The sequence below is a fragment of the Drosophila subobscura genome, chromosome U (assembly GCF_008121235.1).
Source record: "Drosophila subobscura isolate 14011-0131.10 chromosome U, UCBerk_Dsub_1.0, whole genome shotgun sequence".
Classification (NCBI taxonomy): Eukaryota; Metazoa; Arthropoda; class Insecta; order Diptera; family Drosophilidae; genus Drosophila; species Drosophila subobscura.
Window position 1 is genome coordinate 16,620,823 of NC_048534.1, and position 21,082 is coordinate 16,641,904.

Here is a 21,082-nt window from a genome sequence, read left to right on the forward strand (position 1 = left end):
CGATAGTTAATATTTAGGTTACTCGATAGCCTAACTAACTACATAACCATCGATAGTTAACATTAGTTACTCATTAGCTTAAGCTACTTAACAATATTGTTAAGCTTATCTAGGTAATGTTCGGTTGGGTGTACTTACCATACAGCCTTGTGTATTGGGGTTTTCCATGCAATTACCTACTGACCACCTGCAGACACTAATACAATTGCAATTGGGTGACTTAATAGCTAGGCTTGGTCTTGCAGTGTCAAGGATGAGTTGAACCTCGGCTCTGGTATATGTATGTACATATTTCAGTAAGGCGACTTTATTGCCGTACATCTGCGCTTGTTGGGCTAATCCGTGCAATAAGGCGCAGGTACTACACAATTGGAAAAGTCCCAACGAGTAACAGCTCGTGCAAATCCTGGGCCTAAGAGTGAGATCTCCAAAAAGGGACGAACGATCAATTCAGGTAATAGCGAGTGAGCCATACCTCTCTGGCGTATAAAAGAGAGCGCTGTGCTGAAGAAATCATCAGTTTGCAACAAGCAAAGCCAACGACAACACTAAATATATCAACTATTAAAAGTGAACCGTGGAACATCATGAGCAACATTAGCAACGACAGTGGACTGGATGACTCTGCCATCGGAGGAGCCGTGGCACATCCCAGTGGCCCGGCAGCGACTCGTCTCTCCTGGTTTCTGGCCGAAGTGGATGAGGGATCGATGAAGAACGGAGAGCCAAATGGCCAGCCACAACTGTGTGTCCTCCACTCCATGGAGCTGTTGGAGTCGGATGTCTCTGAAAAGTACATGACCCGCTTCGTTGAGTTCCGGGTCAACGGCATGGTGCTGGAGGCCAAACTCATCCTCGCCGCCGATGAGCGGCGGCTGGTGGATGCGGCCTTGGCATCGATGAGCAAGGAACAGCGGGAGGAGTCCAATGCCAGGCAGCTCCTCGTGCAGTACACAGAGAACGAAGAGGCTGGCGATCGACTGGTCCAGAAGTTGGTGTCCCCTAGCAACGTGGTCTGGCTAAGTACAAAGCCAGAGCTAAAGTGCAATCCGCTGGTCAGTCTCGGTCCCGGATGTATTGCTCATGTACTGTATTCCTATGATCAGCGGGACTACATGGAGAAGGTGCTACTTCACCTGAAGGCTCGCTGCTTTGATCATGCCTTCGATGAGCAGCTGGACCTTCCGGTGGCCATGGACGATGATACCTGGCTATTGGTGCAGTATAGTCCCGAGCCGGAGACCGTGGTCTACCAGGTCATACAATTCAGCCAGACAGTGTGGCGGCAGGAGAACCTCTTCAAAGACGTCATTGCGTATGTCCAATTGCCGGGCAGCGAACTGGTCCTGCAGGCCGTCGTTATTAGCTATGGCCAGGATCAAAGGGTGCAGCTAGCCAAGTACGAGGAACTGCGGCGCTTTGCCATGGATCTGGACTTCCCGCTGCCCGAAGAACTCGATCAACAACTCGAGCAGGGCAGTGGCACCGCCGCATTGTTCTCCGGCACTAGCATTTACCAAAGAGCCGAGGATCGGGACGCCACTGGAGAGCACAAGCAGTTGAGGCGCAGTCTGGAGCAGATGGGCGAGAAGGCCCAAAGCGAGGCACAAATGATAATCGATGCCTTCGACATGGTCGACAACATCAACAAGAATCTGCAGTGCCGCTTGGCTGGCGATGTCCGACTGGAGATGGCAGCCACATCTGGAGACGAACTTCATTAGTCAGAATACTTAAGATCCCTCTTCCCCACCCCTTCTCATTTAAGTCATTACCAAAGTTTAAAACTTGAGATGTAATCTTTTAAGGTATTTTAATATACACAAAAGGTAAAAAAAATATATAAAAAAAAAACTATTACATAAATATAATTTTGAACTTTGTGGTCTTCACCAGTTTCCTAATGAAGTAGAAAAAAAACAAAGGCTTACTCTTTGCTAATAAATTAAAGGTACTTTAAAGCTTAATTTAAGACTAGTTTCAATACATGAAAAATTCAAATATTTGAATTCAAATAAAAGATGAGAAAAATTATTTTAAAACGAATGGATGAACTACGGCTATGCTTAGAAAATATCGTTAGGAACTATAGGAGTTAAGTAAAATTAAACGAATTATGTTCAGGATATACAAAAATGGTATAATTTTAAATATTCTAATAAAAATCGAATATAATTGAATCTCATGCAATCTCAACTGCTACCAGACCAAAAAAAAATTGACATAGAAGAACTGTTTCTGGTTTTGATACGTCTTACAACCGAAACCAATCTCATAGGCCTTAAATTCTAAGATTGAAAACAACTTTAGTAACTTAAAATTTATAAACACTTAACCAATTCTTCAGTTTAGTAAATGCTGAAAGAAATGAGGAAAAAAGTGTGTTAGGCATAGAAATGTTTATGAAGGGATAAATGAACTCCTTACGTCCTTCCAGCCGAAAGGTTGGCAGTGTCTGTGATTTCCTCGATGACCAAGGGTGGTCGAGCCTCCGACCATGAAGGGTACTGGTTCATTTCGCGTGGACATCCAGTGGGACAATAGTATGAATAGATCGTTACTGGTTGCATTATTATCAATGGTGGTGACGGTGGACTTGGTAGCAAATATCGGTGCTCCGGGCTCATTGCCGGTGGTTCGAAATGTGGGGGAGGGCCTGTTAGATAGACAATATATCCTTGTTGCGGCACTGGTGGATCCAAGCCAAAGTTTTGCGATTGCAGTTGGGGCACATGGTTACCTGCGAGACGGTGATTATTTTGTTCAAGGGATGCGCTTAGAATTGTCTCAAACTTCCGGGTATTGGTATCACTCAAAATTATGTTAAAGCGTTGTAGTTCCATTCGTTGGAAATACCCAAGCTTCCAGGCATGGAACTCACTAGGTTGCAGCGGATGCACTGTGTTTGAAGGCACCCACAACTCTGTGCCCGTTCCCTCAAGACGAATAGAGAATTTGTGTGACTTCCAGTCTATTTTCTTTATATAGCACTTCTTCATATGCCCCGGCCTTTTGTCAAGCTCCACTTGACAATGGGCGCCAACACAAAAATCGTAGTCGCCGGCATATAATTTAAACTGAATCGCTTCATTTTTCATCATAATATAAGAGCTGAGTTCAACATTTCGATATACATCTGCAGATAGGGACTTGGCAACAGAATAAGTAAATGGCGCGATACATTCATCCATATTTTTGAGCGTGCACGACAATGGCATTCGATCGAATTTGTTTACATACTCTTGCCAACGTTCTCGGTTGTGGAAATCGCATAGGTGCTTCTCGTTCAATAGGCACTTTGTGAGCTCTGGTGAGGACAGGTCGAAGTTGCGTCCATTTCTGCCGAAGAGGCGGAGAACTGTGCCATTTCGACTAAGTTTCAGCGTGGTGCTTTTGTTGAATGTGTCCGGATTCAGCATCTTCTCAACTGCTATGCTCACATCCGGTAGCTTGAAACACATCTGGTAAAGCATCTTATATGTGATGGCTTGGCAAACGGCTGCCTCCTCAATGCTTTTCATCGAGTAGACAGCATCGAAATGGCCATACTTGTCGAAGAAAACACTAAAATTATCCTTGTAATTATCGCTAAATATAACTGGCGTGCCCAGTTTCATTGGCTCGTACAAAATCGCATTCCGACCGTACATAAGGCACAGGGCCCGTAGTTCTATCATCGTCCCTTCAGTGTTCGGCTTCTCTAATTTCAACAGATAGTCGTTGAAGTTGGTCTTTATGTTTCTCCTGAATAGGCGGCGCTTGTCCATCATAAAACGCACACAGTCCATACGCACCTCGTAGTGAAGATTTTGCGTGTCATACATCTGCTCGGCCACCATCCGGAATAGGCTGCTACGCCCTCCTTTAATCATAATCTTGCGATACAAATTTTGTTTCGCCAAATATTCATCAATCGGATCGGTGCGCTCAACTGTCTTGCCGGGGCCTCGACGAGTGCGAAAGTTTGACGCCATGGCTGGATTAGTGCTGCATGAGAATGTACGAGAAAAAGGTTTGCTACACACGATCCACTGGCTCATTCTAGCAGGAACTTTGATCAACAAATTTTAATATACAATTTACTTACCAAGAATTAAGGGAAACCAGTACCTCTTGTCGCAAACTGCAAATAAGAAAAACGTGTATAAGTATGTGGTTAAAAGTGATAGTTGCGCAGCAGAAGAAGAGTACAAAAATGTGCTGTAGAGCGCAAAGACTATCGATGATCCAGAATGGCAACGCTGCGGAAGCCCAGTGCTGGTCAGGTCATACTTCGAATCCCGCCGATACCAAACAATCTACCCTTTTGTAAGGCATGTATAAAATCCATGTGTATACAGATTGTATATTTGTGTAGTCTGCCTAGCGCTGGGACAAAATTAGTGTTAGAAACAATCGATAATGGCTAAACGATTATAAAATAAATAAATTCGTGAAAACCTCTTCACAATTGATTCCCAATAGACACTTTTTTGTATTACCAATAACACAATACAGATTTCCGTATTACTTGAAAGACTTAAACAATAATTAAAATTAATTTCCTTAATCGAGTACCACTCGATTACCGTACCGAAAAACATATCGTATACCTTATCTAATTTGGCTTGTCGGTAAGGAAGATGTCTGAGCATACCGATTCAAAGGTCATGTCCAAAGATGAAATGATGTCCAACAATGAAAATAATTCCACCGACGGACCATTGGAGGAACCAGAAATAAGTGACGAATCTGATAATGAACCGATTGCCAAAGCAAATATGAAAAAAGTTGCTGCCAAACGTAAGGGAAAATCTCTTGAACCAATTGCCAAACGTAAGAAGAGCTGCATTTGCGCACGTGCCAGCTATCAAATTAAATGCCTGAAGTGTAAAAAATGTTTTGTGGGTCGCATATTTGCAAAGTGCCCCGTGCACACAAAGACTGAGAAATTAATGGACGCGGAATTCTGCCTTTATTGCGGCCAAGATGCCTTAATAAAGCGCAGCGAAGAAGCAGACTATTCGGGCTCGGACTGCGATGAAGAGTTTGATGACCTGGATACAACGAGCGATGATTTGGACTCCGAGAACGATGAGACGGACTCTGAGAGCGATAGGACACACGTGGACATCCCATCTTCAGACTCTGATGGGGATGACCAGTAACGAAAACTAGCACAGGAAAACTGTATACACATGCGCAAATTTCCGAAGGACTACAAAAATAGCAACCAATAGCAGTAACAGGATCAGTAATCAGCAACAACACTTAAATTGACCCCGAAGATGGAAAAAACCAGTATCCAGAATAATTTAACTAGAATTATAACTTTCATACTATTGTAATTGTAACTAATTAAAAAAGCACTTTTCTCTTTGAAACCATCAACTGCACATGTTCAAGCTGTTAAGCAAATGAATATGTAAAGTAACGTGTTTAATTCTTTACAACTTATAAACAAAGAGCGGTCTATATCAGTGAAGTACAATATGTTCAGATCCCACAGAGGCTTATCTATGGCTGATCCCAAACTGTCGACGGCGTCCTGTGTCTTGCGAATGATGTTAAAGGAAGCCGATCAGCTGTCGCACTGCATGAATGGTCTCGAGTCATAAGCCACCAACACCAGGAATCCAATTGTCTTTCCTATTCACTCATACAAGAAAAGAAGAACGAGAGAGCCCAGTCTTGTGTTGTTTTTACAGTTACTTTGCTCTCTCACTCTCAAACGAAAGCCAGATAGAACCAAAAAAAAGCAACGGCGTATTATGATGGTTTCTGGATAATAAATATTACATTTATTTTCCTTTACAATTTCCGAACTTTTCTAAACATTTTCCGATCGAGATCAAATGAAGGAAATCTGTTCCGAGACGATTTATTTCATTTTGATTCAAGCCAGCACTCCAGCAGCGCATCTTCTTCTTCTCTCCCCTTTTTACTGACAATTACACATTCAAATGCAAAGAGTTCCAAATATGTGAAATCACCCTACACTTATTTGCTCTCTCGCTCTCACAGCTTCAACGGTGTCTCTAGAAACGCAGAGAGAACCAAAAGGAAAAAAAAGAACAACATGAAAAAATGTTGGTTTTGGCATAATTAGACTTAATTTTAACTCCCTTTACAATTTCCATACTTTTCTAAGCATTTCCCGATCGAGATCTCGTGACAGAAAACTTTTCCGGGACAATTTATTTAATTTGAATTCAAGTCAGCACTCCAGCAGCGCATCTTCTTCATCTCCCCCCTCTTTAATGACAATTTGTCAAATGCAAAGGGAGTGAACATTTTTGATCTATAGATTTGAAAGCGAATGGAGAATGTACATACCAAAAATAAGAAATCACCAAACACTGATTTAGTCGGCTTGCACGGAATTCCGGAGACGGATAGTCAAAGTGCTCGAAATAATAAATGTGCTTCCGATTTGCAATTAGGAGAGCGAGTCATAAACTACCAACACCAAGAATCCAATTGTCTTTCCTATTCACTCATGCAAAGCAAAAAGAACGACAGTCTTGTGTTGTTTTTACAGTTACTTTGCTCTCTTACTCTCAAACGAAAGCGAAAGCAGAGAGAACCATAAAGAAAAATGAAACATAAAAAAAAACGGCACATACATACATAGACATAAACATAGGGGAGCGCGGCCTAAGCCACCAACACCTACGCAGTTTACCTCTCTTGCAGCTTCCTCATCACCATTCCATTAGTCAAAAATCTGTCAGCGCGTTCGGTCCGGTACGGATTCGGTCCGCGAAAAATCGAAAAAATCGGGTAAAAACGGGAAAATACGGGAAAATTCGGGAAACTAAACGGGAAAAAGTATCGTTGTGGAGTAATGTGCAACAACAAGTGTGTGTTAATGAAGTGTAGTGAAATGGTTGAGCATATAATGGGCAAAAATTGCGGAGGAGCACAGCGAAGCTAGAAGCAGATCGTCGATGGAAATATGCGCCAATATGTGAAAGTGAGTGTGTGTTAGTGAAGTGAAATAAAATGTGCTGCAATGGTTGAACATTTTGTGGACAAAAAATGCGAGATCATTTGCTAAATATGCGACAATATGTGAAAGTGATGTGTGTGTTACTGAAGTGCAGTGAAATATGGTGAAATGGTTGAACATTTTGTGGACAAAAAATGCGAGACCTATTGTGAAATATGCGACAATATGTGAAAGTGAAGTGTGTGTTAGTGGAGTGCAGTGAAATATTGTGAAATGGCTAAAAGGTTAAAAGCAGATCGGCGTTGGAAGTATGCGGCCATATGTGAAAGTGAAGTGTGAAAAGTGTATTATTTTACGTACATGTGTATGTACGTACATAGAGCAAAAATGTTCTAAATTTGCACCAAGGGCTTGCAATGTGTGTGTGTGAAAATGTGCCAAAAAAGGCGCGAAGTTGTCCCCTCCCTTTACCATGCAATCATAAAAAAATCGTATAAAAGCGCAAGAAAAAAGAAGAGGATCAAGAAAAAAGAAGAGGCGCAAAAAGCAAACAGAAGAGCGAGTGTCAGCGCTCTCATTTCAAGTGTCTCCTAATAGGGTGAGGCAACCCAATTCGTTCTGGTCTGACTCTCTCTCGTTGAGTGTGTGCGTACGAACTTCCGTCCCAATGCCTCACCCTAAATTAATGTGCTCTTATTAGAATCTCTCGCTCGATCCCGTTACAATTATTTCGTTTCGTTCGTTTCGTCGCATCGTCGCGCGGGTTGTAACCCGTATATGCATGTGTGTGAAGATGACAATAAGTGCTTCACGACACATGCGAAAAGAAGAAGCGCAATGAGGAAAAGAAGAATGTAAAAGGCAAGTGAGAATTGATGTTTTATATTTGCTTTACAGTTTATACTTTCTTTTTTCGTATATTTTTCTCAGTGACGATCATTTTTTTCCTTTAGTTATTTTGTTTTTGTTTATTACCGTACCCTATGGCCTTACACTCTCGAAATTAACCAAAAACAATTCTTCTTACACTTGCACCTCTCGATAAGTGAGTGTGGGTGCGCGCAAAGGCAGTTTTTAATTAACATGATTAAATTGGTTTTCATCCTCCCATTCCTTGGCTCTGTTTGCATAATTTTTATACCCGGTACTCGAAGAGTAAATAGGGTATATATTATTTGTGAACAATGTGGATATACTATGTAACGCACAGAAGTAAATTTTTCCGATCTCATAAAGTATGTATATACATACATACATATATTCTTGATCAGCGAAATTAATTTGCAGTGGCTAAACCCCGTGGGAGAAGAAATTGTAAAATTTGACAAAAAACCGCTACAGTACAGATGTAGTACTGAGTACCGGGTATAAAAGTTGTCTCGCACGTCCCTTCTCGTTAAGTTTGTTTTTGGTCCTATACATTATTTGTGTTCGTTGAATTATAGTACATAAAAGTAGTACATTCCCACTCTCACACCTACGAAATTCCTAATTTATTCCTTCATTTATGCAGCTGTGAAATCCAAACTTCCTTAATACTTTCCCAACTCAATAATTAATTGGCCAAACAGAAATAATCAAGTAAATTATATCTGCATAAATCCATTTCAGTGCGTGTCGCAATCAATTTTGCGCCACGCTGTTGACTGCCAGAGCTCGAGGTAAACCATTAACTAAGCGCTTTTCAATTATTTAGCAATCAGAGAATCATTCATTGGATTAATCCGACTAACCCAATCACTTCATCATACCACCACAATCTGGACGCCGACAGCTTAATCATGAGGCATACGAATAATAGACACCCATTGGAAGATTTAGGCATATCTTCGGATTTCAATTTGTGGCCAACGATTCTCGGACGATTCGTCGGCCCATGGGGATATTGACTTGGCTGATTATTTTTATTTGCTTGGGAAATGCCTCCACCGAGACATAAAACTATGCCGCTCCCAGAGACATGTATAAACATTTATACACGATTAAGTGTGCTGTTTATTTTTATGTTTGGTTTAGCGCTTCCGCTGCCGCTGTCGAACATTCCGATGCCCGTCAGATATGGCGTATACGCTTCATTTAATGGACCAGAATGAGATACACACCCAGCCACCTAGCAGACAGCCCCGAGAGGAAGGCGGAAAAAGCAAAAAAACGAAATTGGAAATCGACTCGGAACTGGGAATCGAAGGGAGGAGTCAACGTTGTGTTCAAATTAAAGTGCGGCCAAAGTGTGCTGCCCTGAGGTCTGTGTGTGGACTCTTCAAATTCAATAAAATATTGGTTTGTCCAGGGACACATAAATCAATGCAAAACTAATCAAAAAATCAAAAGAAAAACACTGGGGGATTTGAAGTTCAAATGGAAATGGAATACAAATGAATTTAATTGGCTGTGTGTGTACAGGACGTGTGCAAACTATTTTATAAAGTGCAATATAGTAGGCTTAACAAAAACAAATTAAACGTGAGCCAAAATTATAGCTGTTTTGTTCTTAAATCCATTCAAAATGCAAATCAATTATGCTAAAAGCGCAATGCACCCGGTTTATTTAAACATATTTTTCCATTTCCATTCCGGTCCCCATTTTAAAATTTCAATTTATGCAAATGCACCAGCATCAGAAGCAAATCGAGATTCGGGGGAGCCAGCCAAGCCGCATGCTTAAATGCTCATTAGTGTGCTGTATGCCCCAAAAAAATAAGCAGGGAGTGTTCCATGGATGACGCTACCCTGTGTACTTTACGCTTACAGGACACAGGAAAAATAGAAGTCTTAGCTGGAGTCGAAGAAGGAGGAGGCTAAGCCCCAAAACTAAGGACTGGGGAGCGCACTCGAGCGGATTTCATGTCGCCTGCATTCACATTTACCATCTTGGATCTACAGCTATCTCTCTCTCTCTCTCTCTTTCTCTCTTTATGGGGAAATTCCCCTAAGTTTATGCCGCTTGCCGCAATCCGGTCGACTTTTAAAATGCAAAGCACTTCAAGTCGGGGGGCTTTAGGTTGCCGAATTGCATGCAATTAATTTGAACTTACGACCAACTTACAGGGGCGGCCCAGACAGAAGCCATTTGGTGCTGGGAAAATGAAAATACCAACAGAAACATTTTACTGTTGCATTGTTGTGCAAATTGATCCCATTTTAATGATGCATTTCGGGTGGCAAAACTAATTATTTGGTTGAAAATGTTTTGCAACCGATGCTGGTGCTATTGTAAGGTTTTTATCATACAATCAAACACACATAAGTCGTGCATCAAGGTTTTGGTTATGTAATGTAGCTTCTTTGTTTTCGCTTTGTTTTAAGTCGTCAGAAAACTGTTTTTGAGTTCAATGAATATTCCACACAATTCAATTTGAATATTGTAATTGGTCCTTGGTTGAATTATTACACGTATGCCACGCAGAACGTTTTCAAAGCGGAACTTTTAATGGAATACATTTTGCGACAACTTAAACTAATTATAAAGTTTTATTATTCCCTTAGAAAGTACGAAGGGAATGTGATGTGCATATGTATGTATGAATGTTGTGTGCGAAAACCGCAAAGGTTGTTAGCTTTTGTAGCTACTTATACATTTAATTTCTTTTGAATGTTTTGCGACGGGTGGTTATGACTGTTTGACATGTCGTGGTTGCAGTCTGCTGTGAAAACATCCAACAATTGGTCGTGCCACAGCAGGAGGCAGACAACCGAGCGAAGGAGACGATTTGTTGTGGCTGTGAGGCTAATTTTGAGCTTGTTGCTGCTGCTGCTGCAGCAGCGTAAATCCCGCTTATACTATAACTTTTGGTCTTACGTATATGCTAAAAATTGTCGGCACACAGACTGTGGCCACACGATAAAGCGGACAGCAAACAAGCAGCCAGACGTTAGCCACACAGAAGCTGCCAGTGGTTTTAGTTACTCTTGGCATAAGAATTGTAAAAATAACCACAAGGAAAATACAGGAAGGAAAAACTAGCCTCAAGGCCGTAGCTGCAAATACTCTGCCCTTGCTGATTCATCGCTCCTATGCATGTGTGATATGGTTATCCGTACTAAACGTATTCTAAACATATTGCTAACAGCAAGAGGAATCTGAGATCACATTTTTTTTTTTGCTGATCAACAAATTATATTCATTTGAGTGTCGAAAACGTGCCAGCCTTACCGTAGAGCTATGCAGTCTGAAAGGGTATGAAAACCATGTAAATATTATCTTCTGAGCTGCAATTGAAAGTGCAAGCAATCTTCAGACTTGTATAACCTCCAGTTATACCCAGTCTTTAAGGCAATGGCCACATTATTTTTCTTTAAGCTAAATTTGGAGAAAACGTTTAGTAAAAGCAAGCAGAATATACAATTTAATGTACTTCATATTCAAAAAGCATAACTATAAAACAACTGACAGTTATTAATGTTTCAGTTGGTTGTCTGGGAGGACATTGAAAAATCGGGTCCTAATCGTTAACCCCTAGAAACCCACAGAAATTTGATTGAGTTCCACTTTTCACCAGATACCCATGTGTATCGGGTATCAAAGATTCGCAACTTTTGTGTACTTAAACGTTTATTTGTATTTTTTATAATTCGCATGAGCCTTGTTAAGGCTCCTTGTGGATGGCGTGTGCATATGTGTATGTGTGGCTGTGTGCCACCTCATCATCAACTCATCCTACCACATCGACATCATGCAACCACTTGAGTCTGGTGTTGCTGCTGGTGTTTGTATTTGCCATGCCATTTGCTGGAGAAATTTTTCTTGATTGCCTTGCCTTTAGCATTTGCTTGTTTTTCGCTTATGCGTCGTCATCTTTCTTTTGGACCTGTTTCCTTTTCCCCATTTTCGTCAGATTCCTTTTTTTTCCCCACTCAACCATTTCCATTCGCATACCCAAACTCGTCTATAGCCTTTGCTCTGGCCTTGTCTGACAGTGATTTTGACATTTCACGCGCATTTGTTTGTAATGCTTTTGTGCGGGAAAACTGGGGAAAGGTCAAAATTTCCCTTTTTGCATTTATATATGTATGTATGATAAGTATATTTGTATGTGTGTATTTATATGTGTAGTGCATGTACGAATATATTCATAGAAATAGTCGAGAATAGAAATAAAGGCTATGGCACGCAGGCTCATTAACATTTGCGAGGCACGTGGCTGGAATGAAGCTTTCCCAGTTGCTCCCCAGTGTCGCATTCTGTTTAACCAAATTGATTTTCTGCTCCACCATGCCGACAAAGAAAACACCGCCACGGCGGCCCATCGTGCAATTTTCACTCAAAACAATTATGAATGAATGGGCCAGCAGTGCGCCCAGCTGTTGCTGTTGAGTGGATGTTAATCTTGCTGTTAGCTAACAGTCGCAGCCTCTGAGGTGCCCCTAGAAGAAAACAGGCAGAACGAACAGTCAGTGCCACGGCCAGTGGCAGGCATTCTGATTTTTAGTCCAACAACAGACGTCGAGTCGAGAGCACACACACTCCGAGAGCAGTGCGCGCATGTCAGCCGAGTTTCGTATTCGAGTCGAGTCGAGGCACCACATGGCGTATACGCGTGGCGGGCCATTCAAACGGGTGCACTGAGTCCATTATGGTCACTGGGCGAAGGGAAGTCCGCGCTAGAGCTCTGTAACCAGACCAGATGTTTCAATTCTAGAACTGCCCGAGTCTTTGTTCGATCAGCATGTGAACAACCATCTCCACGTCAAGGAGAAATTCAATGTAAGCGGAGTGATTTAATGTGAAGTGTTTATAAAATAAATATTTATTCCCTTTGTGATTTATAAGGCTCAATATCAAAGTTATGAAAAACTTGAAATCATTCCCCAACGCTCAAATAAAATGACTAAAATATTTAATAAATATTTTATTCAGTGATGTTAACAAATATCAAAACGAATACAATGAATAACATTGACTTCTTCACTTCAAATTTTTAAAATAACCCAAGTAAAAGGCATAATAAATTATAACGACATCCCCACAAATTCAGTAATTGAAACATCAATTCCAGACGTCACCGTGAAACGAACAGAAACAAACCTAAAACACCAAAAATGCAAATCAAATAAATTTAAATCGAATAGAGCATTTGTTATGTTCAAATATCAAGCATGAAATAAACCAGATTTGACATTCCAGTTGGCATAATCCGGAAGTCACTGGCGAATTGCATTATGGAAATTTCGCTTTTTTTTGCTTAAATTTCCCACGGGCACGGGATGCACGTGAAAACCATTTTGATGGGTGCCTTGAGCTCTTATTTCCCTTCCTGCTCATATTTTGCTCACCGTTTGTCAACGCCATTTCCTCTCGACGAAGCACAGGATGTACTGAGTGGGGAGACGCCTCTCGTTTTCTGTTTGATTTACATATTGCTACCTGTCTGAGCTCCTATATATAGGAACGTGCGTGAAAAGCAAACAAAAAATATAAAAAGAAGAAGATCGCGCGCAAAACGTGATAAAATACGCAGAAAAATAGCTGACAGCCAAACACCCACTCCACCCATAATCTTTCAATCTTCAGCTTTTAAGAGTTAACGTTTTGATACTCTTACGCAAAAATTGTATTCGAACAGATTATTTTACATATGTATGTACGTTCGGAATTCAAATCGGTGAGAAAATACGAGGCACATATTTTTGGGTAAATTTCTTAGCTTCTCAAACGCCCTGCCAAAGTCATAATACTCTCGGAGGGCTGTACGAAAATAAAATAAAAACATTTACCGCAAAACAAAGAAAATTATCTGACCAGATGCCTGCGGCCTCAACCTTCCTCTGGGTCGTGTGAGGCGCTTGTGACAAGTGGCAGTTTGTTTGTTGGTTGGCCGGGTCGCGGACCCAGGGACTCGGAATCAGCTTGGACTGGCCTGGCTCAGTCTCTGGCGATGGCCCCCTAATTTGCCTGACGCTTTTATTGTTTGCCCATGAACATGGCGTCATTATCTTTTGTATTTTTATTCATTTGTTTGGTTCGTTTTTTCTCTCCTCGTCCAAGTCTGTTTGCACGCATTTGTACCGTGTTTACTCTGCCGTAACATAAACTAATTGAAACATTCTTTTGGACAACATAGTGTACTAGGGGTATACTTACTCTTAAGCCCTGGGCGTGTCACGTTTGTAGCAATCATTGGGGCACCTTGAAAATCCACTCACGTGCAATTGCAGTGCACTTGCCTTGGTTTGGCTTTTACCTTTACCTTTACATCAACTTTCACCTATGTTTCGCTGCTGCTGCTGTCATTTGGCACTTGGTGTCGTCGTTGGTGGCACTCAATGCCTGCCATCGTGAAGCCACCAACTGAAACAACAAGGCGGCCTCTCAGTAGTCCTCATCCGTCATACTTGCGGCCCCGAACCGAATGCGGTGGAGACGCGCCGACTGACGGAATGAGTGACTGAGTGAGTGAGTGCCCGGAGCGGCAACTTGTTTACCTGCCTGTGTTTTAATGAAATGCAAATGCAAACACAGGGTAACACTATGCACAGTGGTTTGGATACTATGCTCAAAGTTGACAAAATATATGACATTTGAACTTTAAAGAACATTTTTCCGTTATTTTCTTAGCTTCAAGCTTTCTTTTAAACTAGAAAGAAGTATTTGGGAAAAAATGATCTAGATTTGAAGGACATATCCCAACCTTTTAGTATTATTGAGCATTAGAAAGTCTCCTTTTCCATTCAATGCTTACGGTAATGCTATAGACTATAATAAATGGTTCATGAACCGCCCACAGTGCGCTCACATGAAGGTAATTTTTCTTGGCAATGCCTGTAATGGCACTTAGCCGTAATAGGGTTACTGCCAGGGAGCCGCATTCATTTTGTTTCTGTCCCTGATTTGCTACGCAAACACTTCAACTTCCGTGACAGCTGACAATTTGCCACAATTGCACATTGCAATGCAATTAGATTTAATAAATTTCCAAACATCACTTTACCATGAAAAGTCTGGCTCATTAAATATGTATTTATCATAATTTTATTCATGTTAGACTCGATTTTGATGTGCAGGATGTTCTTGAGTGTTGGAGGCCGGCCCCTCTCCATCTTACCGCATAAATAAATTGGTTTAAAATTTCTTTACGACAGGCCTGACGGCAGTGCAGGCGTTTCCCACCGACTTTTTGGCAACGGGATGACTTTTTCATCGAGGCCATAAAAACAGATTTGTGCATAATTTCAAAAACTCCTCAGATTGGCTGTCCAAAGTGCTTTGGACTTTGATTTGAAACTCATTTTATGCATACATCAAGTTTATGGCTCGACATTAAACTAAATACTCGTCATCGAAGCCGAAGGTGTGGAGGAGCCAACTGAACGTGACAAACTTATGAAAAGTGCTAAAACATGTCCACTTAATGCGGTTTAAATTGTGCGGCGAAATCGAGAGCTTAGCTGTCAAAATGGGAATCGGAGTGTAATCGTCCTGAGCTAATTTAAAAAAAAAGCATACAAAGAGCGTGGCTTAAGGATATCTGTAGATATTTTTGATATTTATATCAAGCCCGCAAACATTAGTGTAGATACCAGTTTTATTTTACTAAAGAGCTTGCCATTCCATATAAGGAAGTATAACTACATTTGAGTGCATTTTCGAACAGATTCTATATTTTTGTACTGTATTTTTAATTGCAACACACTTTCTTAATTGGTTTTAAGTATTCCATTTCGACAGTCAAAGAATCAAGTTTCAAAAGAGAACGTCGGAATGCGCGTATCCACAATTGACTTGGCTTGAAAAGTTTTCCAATTCACTTATTTCATTAACGTGATTCATCGAAAAGTGAGTTGAAAAACTTAAACGAAATGGTAATCAACTTGCATTGATTGCTCTTGCTGGTCTGGTCCGGATTTTGCTTCATCTTCATCTCCTGCTTTGGCTTGCAAGGACCATGAATCCCTGGCCAAAAGCGACGACAACTCTTTGGTAACATATCACTCAACGCAACTTTTCGCCAAAGCCCCATCTCCCTCAGCCCCGACAGACCCCTACGAAAATGAATAACTTGTGAATTTCTTTGAAAATGACTCGCACAAAGCGGGAAAAGTAGAAGGAAGTTTCCTTTGCCGCTCGTTTGACATGCAGAAAAGGTCGCAGGGCAGCGTACAACACTTGAATTTAATTAAAACAGATTTTGGCTTGTAAACTTTTAAGCTACAAAAGCTGCTGCGGATAAGATGGCTGCAGTTAGCTGGTTAAGAGAGTATGCTGGCCGACCCAAAGGGATATCTTTAAATACACATTATGAGGCTTAATCAAAATTAATTTGCAACTTGCCAGAGACGAAAGTTTGGTCAGGCGACAAATATAATCAGTGGCTGCTTGCACACACTCGAACTCGAACTCGCTTTGATTTATGCTGATTTCTTAATTTTGTTTTCCTTCTGCTGGCTGTCCCACTGCGACGCCTGGTCTTGCGTTTTCATTAATTTATTACGGCCGACGGCAACCGATTTTACTCTAATTCAATTTATTTGCCAATACACAACAACAACATCCAAAAGATATCGTATTTATTTCATGCACACGATGCCGATGTCGACAACAGCCCAAGGGCCATGTCAGGACAAAGTCACTTAAGTGCTTATCTCCTCTGGTTCATCGTCGAAACTAAGCCAAATCTGTCCAACATGGAGGGGGCATGCCTGTCTGCTGGAGGTCTGTGTCCGTGTCGAGTCACGCATTTGTATGGTATGCACGACAAATTCATTATAATTTTGCCTCAGAGGAGCGTTCCCTCTACGAATCATCTACGGCTCTGGGATCTTTCCGTATGCGTGCGTGCCAAGACATACGCCAATCGAATTTCCACACCGCTCGTGGCTTCTGTATTGCCAGAACACTCAAACAGACACTTCCCCCCCACTCTTACAGGGGCATTTGCTGATCCAATATAAAATCAGTTTAAATGCGCCCCAGTGTATCGTTCCTACATTATGATTGCGAATGTTTGTAGATGCCAGCGAGGGTTGTTCCGAATTTAATCAATGTTTATATTTCGAGTGCCAAAAATATATATTTTTCGTTCGTAAAAATGTAAACAAAGGGGAGGAGAAGGATATAAAAAAAAGTGAAGGAGACAATTTTATTCACATCCAACAAATATTACAATTCATGTTGAAATTGTCATAAATTATAGTCAAAATAGTCAATTCTGTCGGGCTTAAAACAATTTAATTGAAAATCTAAGTAATAGCAAAAGTTTTACTGTGTTTGAGACGATCCACAAAGCGCACGTTCCCGAATTCAATTTCCCTCCAAGCATAAAGAATATGAACGACACTCCAAGCCCTGCGTAATTATTGAAATGTATACAGATCGGATTGTACATGCAAAAATAAATGTATATATCTCCAAGATAATAGTTTTTGTATGAATGAGCAAGCAAAGGAAAAGAAAAATGAATCTCCTTTCATGCACACACTCAATGTGCCCTTGTTCATGGCCAACACAAAAAAAATGATTCTTATGCAGCACCAGAAAATCACTGAAAAATGGTGCTCTAAACTTTCGTCTTAGTCTGCTCTTTTTTAAAGGAAAAAGTTGAATATAAACCCCAGTTACTTGTTCATGTGTGTAAATGGGAGCATTTTGGGGACCTGGCATTTTTATGGCCCTTTAAGTTTATGTCGAGTAATTCTCGGTTGAAAGGCGAAAGTCAAGAGTGCGGCCAAGTGTGGCCAAGACGATGAACGTTTTGTAGGTGCCAAAAATGATCGTTGAAAGCCTTTTTGAGGTCCTGACGGCGGTTATTGAGCTTATTGATTACTTAATCATTTTGGGCTATTGAACTTTAATTTGAGAGAAGGACAAGGCTGTGATATGGAGAACTTGGATGGGAAATATACACGGAATTAACTCTACAGAGCCTTTAAAAAAAGACGAACCAATAAGTTTGCTAAAAAGTTGTACAACATTTCCTTTAATTGTATCGATTAGTGTTAAAATTTAATTTTTTTGCTGTTGAGTAGCTTATTTTTTGGGCAGCTTAATGTTGTACTCCCGCTCGAGGGTACGCTCCAGGACATCTTGGTTTATCTGCTGAAACGGGTTCTCGCACACTTTAACCATCTTTTCGCAGACATCATCCACAAAGGTATCTGCCAACTTGCCAAACAGTTCCAAAGCGAGATCATCCATTGTAGACATTGGGTCGACAGCTTGAACAAACTTACGAAGGTTTTCCTTGCTGACAATCTGTAAAAGATAATTTGTTTTATTACCAATATCTAATAGCCTTTCAATTTAAAGATAACTCACACCGTAGGCGATTTGGCATGATTCCTCACGGGTTTCGAGGTCATCGCTGGATATTTCGATGCAATCCTCTGACTCTGTCTCAACAGAGTCGACGCTCTCATCAGATGAGCAAATGTCGTCTTTCTCTGTCTCCATGTTGTAATGAATTAATTGCAGCTTGTCGCTAACATAACCCGATTATGCCAAGCAAAAGCTAGAACTAGTTGGAAATTATAAAGTTCTCAAAATCAAATTGAAACCTACATTGTCATAGCATACCTCGTGGCGCTTAGCTTTCTTTAGACATACAAATTTATTCTGGTGCGCTGGCCTTACTTTCGCTCGAATGAATAAACTCTTTTCTCTCTGGCACTGCTATAAATAACAAGTTTAAGTCGCGCTCTCCTCACCTGAATGACTGCTCCGCCATTGTTGCCTTAGTTTCCTTTTTCCGCAGTGCTGCGGCTTTCCCTTTGGCCTTTGCCGCTACTTCTTCTTGCTTCGAATTGCGCTTTTGATTTATGGCATGCTCCTGTTTTTCGTTTCACATGCTTCTCTTGAAAATAAATATCAAAAAGCAACAAATTGTGGCCCTGCCGTAAACGACCTCCGCCTAAGCCTCAGACTCTGGCAGACGATGACGACGGCCACAAACAGAAGGAATACAACTGCGACGATGTCGCACTTGGAGCTTAACTTTATGCCAGACCTAGTTTGGGGGCAAGGCCAACACGTGCCCAGGTGTCCTGCCAGCCTATTATGCTGTTTGTTCTTTTCGCACAAAGCAGTGAACAGTGGGACAAACCACGACTATAATTTAAATCTACTAATATTTTTATTTTAAGTAAAAGAAAAAATAATATCAAAGTCCAAGTTATGCCAGTTTTATTCTGGAATACGGATTAAATTTCTCCAAAGCACCAAAGCACCAAGAACCCAACAACCCACATACATCAGAATGGATCAGAATTTTTATTGATGTTTCTATGCGTATCTTTTTGTGTTTTAGTGAACACAATTTTGTGTGTAAATTTGTTCTTTAATATCTTTATTGTTCATGCCATGGTACAATATTTTATTACAGTCTAAAATTGTGTGCCATTTTATTTTGTTTCGCATTGCACACACTTTGTAGGTGCTTCTGGGTGTCCTCGGCTTAATAAAGTCGCCTACTTAAAGCCAACGACAATGACATTGTGCGTATGCTGCTAGTCGGCTCTAGGCTCGGAGGAGAAGGACGATGTGGAAGCCCCTTTGGCCATGTGTCACACATCCGCATCCGGTGTTGGCATTGGCATTAGGCTGACTGTCCCCCTGCCGCGGTCGCACTCTGGCGTCTGTCGTATTGCCGTTTCCGGCATGCGACTCTTTATATCGTCGGTTTTATTTGCTGTGTGCACTCTTCTGCCACTACCATTGCCCCACAGCCATTTTTGCCTGATTTTTGTTTCATATTTTGGTCCATGGCCTTTGTGCTTAGTAGGAAAAGTAAAGAGCATTTGCCGTTTAGCTTTAAGTGTTTCAAGTGCCATAAATTTCACTTTGTAAGGGCCTTTAATCGCTCAAGGCCCCCAATCAGACAGCCATTGTGACTATGTTGAATAGAATGAAGTCCGGTTGCAAGAGATTAACTTCTACGAGACATGACTTAAACATGAACAAAACGTATGCACTGCTACGCATGCAAAATTTGTCACTTGTGAGGCAGGGATTATAGTCTTTGCTCAAATACTTTAATAGGGCGTATTCACAGGGGTTACTCCATAGAAAATGTTATCATATGCTATCAATAGTACACATTTCAAATTCCCTTTTAGTGGTTCTTCTTCCTTATATACATATTTCTTCTCCTAGCAAAGAAATTTCCTTTAGAGCAAACTTTCCAACTGTTTTCCAGCTTTTGCTCTCCAAAAGTTTTCCTCACACCCACAAACACACATCGTATGGATAAAGACACCATAAACGTTTCACCCACTTCCTTTTTATGAAGTGCTAATTTGCTGTCGTTGTTGGTGTATAAAAAATGACAGCCTAAGTTGCCAAAATGTTTGAATTAATCACACATTTGTCAAAATTATTCAAATGTCTTTTATGCCAGAATGGGGATGTAATGTGTGTGGGGGGTGTACAAACATACATATGTACATACAACATAAATAGTTAATACAAATTCCGTGGCAGTTCCGGGCATGTGGCTGTGACTGCCTCCTACTTACTGAATGTCTTTCTGTCTGCCTGTGTGTTCCAGTTCCAGTTCCAGCCACCGCGTTTTATATTATATGTGTGTAATAAAGCTAATGAGTTTCTGCCATGTCTGGCACAGTCTCGGTACCAGACCCAGACGGAAGCTAATTCCCAGTCGGTGGCAACATGCACTCGCATTTGCAGGCTTTCTGCCATTAAGAATGGTTTTATATCACATGATTATGGCATTTTGCTGTTATGTTGTTTACAAATGAATATTGTATGCCTCGTATTCAGGAACAGAAGCAGACTCACAATCGGAGACAGAGTCACAGTCCCACAATTCTCATTATAAACTTTTGCCACACGCTGTAGCTGCGGGTTAAATTGCGTATACAGATATCCTCGTGTCTGGCATTTAAATTGATTTAAGTCGGGAGAAAGTCAGTCTCTTAAAATACACACCCACACAATTAAACAGAACTCAGCATCTGCATCAGATTCACATTAATGTTTCGTAAATGCAAAAAAGCCACGCATTTATAATTTTTTCTCCATTTAAGTTTTTAATTTCACTTAACAGTCAACGAGAACGATGGCAAACCCGGAATGGAAATGAGGTAGAGGAAAACGAGCAGAAATCCTTTAATAGTCGTGGCGCCATTTCGTCGCCAGCATCGTCGCTTAATCCTTTAGCGGCATATTTATTAACGAGTCCCGCGACTTAATGCGGCGCA

General features: G+C 41.0%; 4 protein-coding genes across 4 annotated transcripts in view; 2 read left to right on the forward strand and 2 right to left on the reverse strand.

Moving 5' to 3' along the window:
* Window positions 1–82: 82 nt before the first annotated feature.
* Window positions 83–1,807, forward strand: LOC117900770 (early boundary activity protein 3). Its single transcript, XM_034811250.1, has one exon. The coding sequence runs from the start codon at window positions 588–590 to the stop codon at window positions 1,722–1,724; it is 1,137 nt and encodes a 378-aa protein (XP_034667141.1). The 5' UTR covers window positions 83–587; the 3' UTR covers window positions 1,725–1,807.
* A 549-nt stretch (window positions 1,808–2,356) lies between these two features.
* The window catches only part of LOC117900769 (protein ovarian tumor locus), a 55,030-nt gene continuing 36,304 nt past the window's right edge, over window positions 2,357–21,082 (reverse strand). The window contains exons 2-3 of the mRNA XM_034811249.1: window positions 4,088–4,123; window positions 2,357–3,987 (exon numbers count right to left, since the gene is read on the reverse strand). Of these exons, the coding sequence (XP_034667140.1) occupies window positions 2,424–3,987; window positions 4,088–4,123 (1,600 nt within the window). The 3' untranslated portion in view covers window positions 2,357–2,423. The remainder of the gene's footprint in view (window positions 3,988–4,087; window positions 4,124–21,082) is intronic.
* LOC117900773 overlaps window positions 12,375–21,082 on the forward strand; it is a 28,814-nt gene continuing 20,106 nt past the window's right edge. Inside the window, exon 1 of the mRNA XM_034811254.1 lies at window positions 12,375–12,635. The gene's annotated coding sequence lies outside the window, so the exon portion shown is untranslated. The remainder of the gene's footprint in view (window positions 12,636–21,082) is intronic.
* LOC117900775 lies at window positions 17,854–18,348 on the reverse strand. Its single transcript, XM_034811256.1, has 2 exons — window positions 18,183–18,348; window positions 17,854–18,119 (listed from the first exon to the last, which is right to left on the reverse strand). The coding sequence occupies exons 1-2, from the start codon at window positions 18,315–18,317 to the stop codon at window positions 17,895–17,897; spliced, it is 360 nt and encodes a 119-aa protein (XP_034667147.1). The 5' UTR covers window positions 18,318–18,348; the 3' UTR covers window positions 17,854–17,894.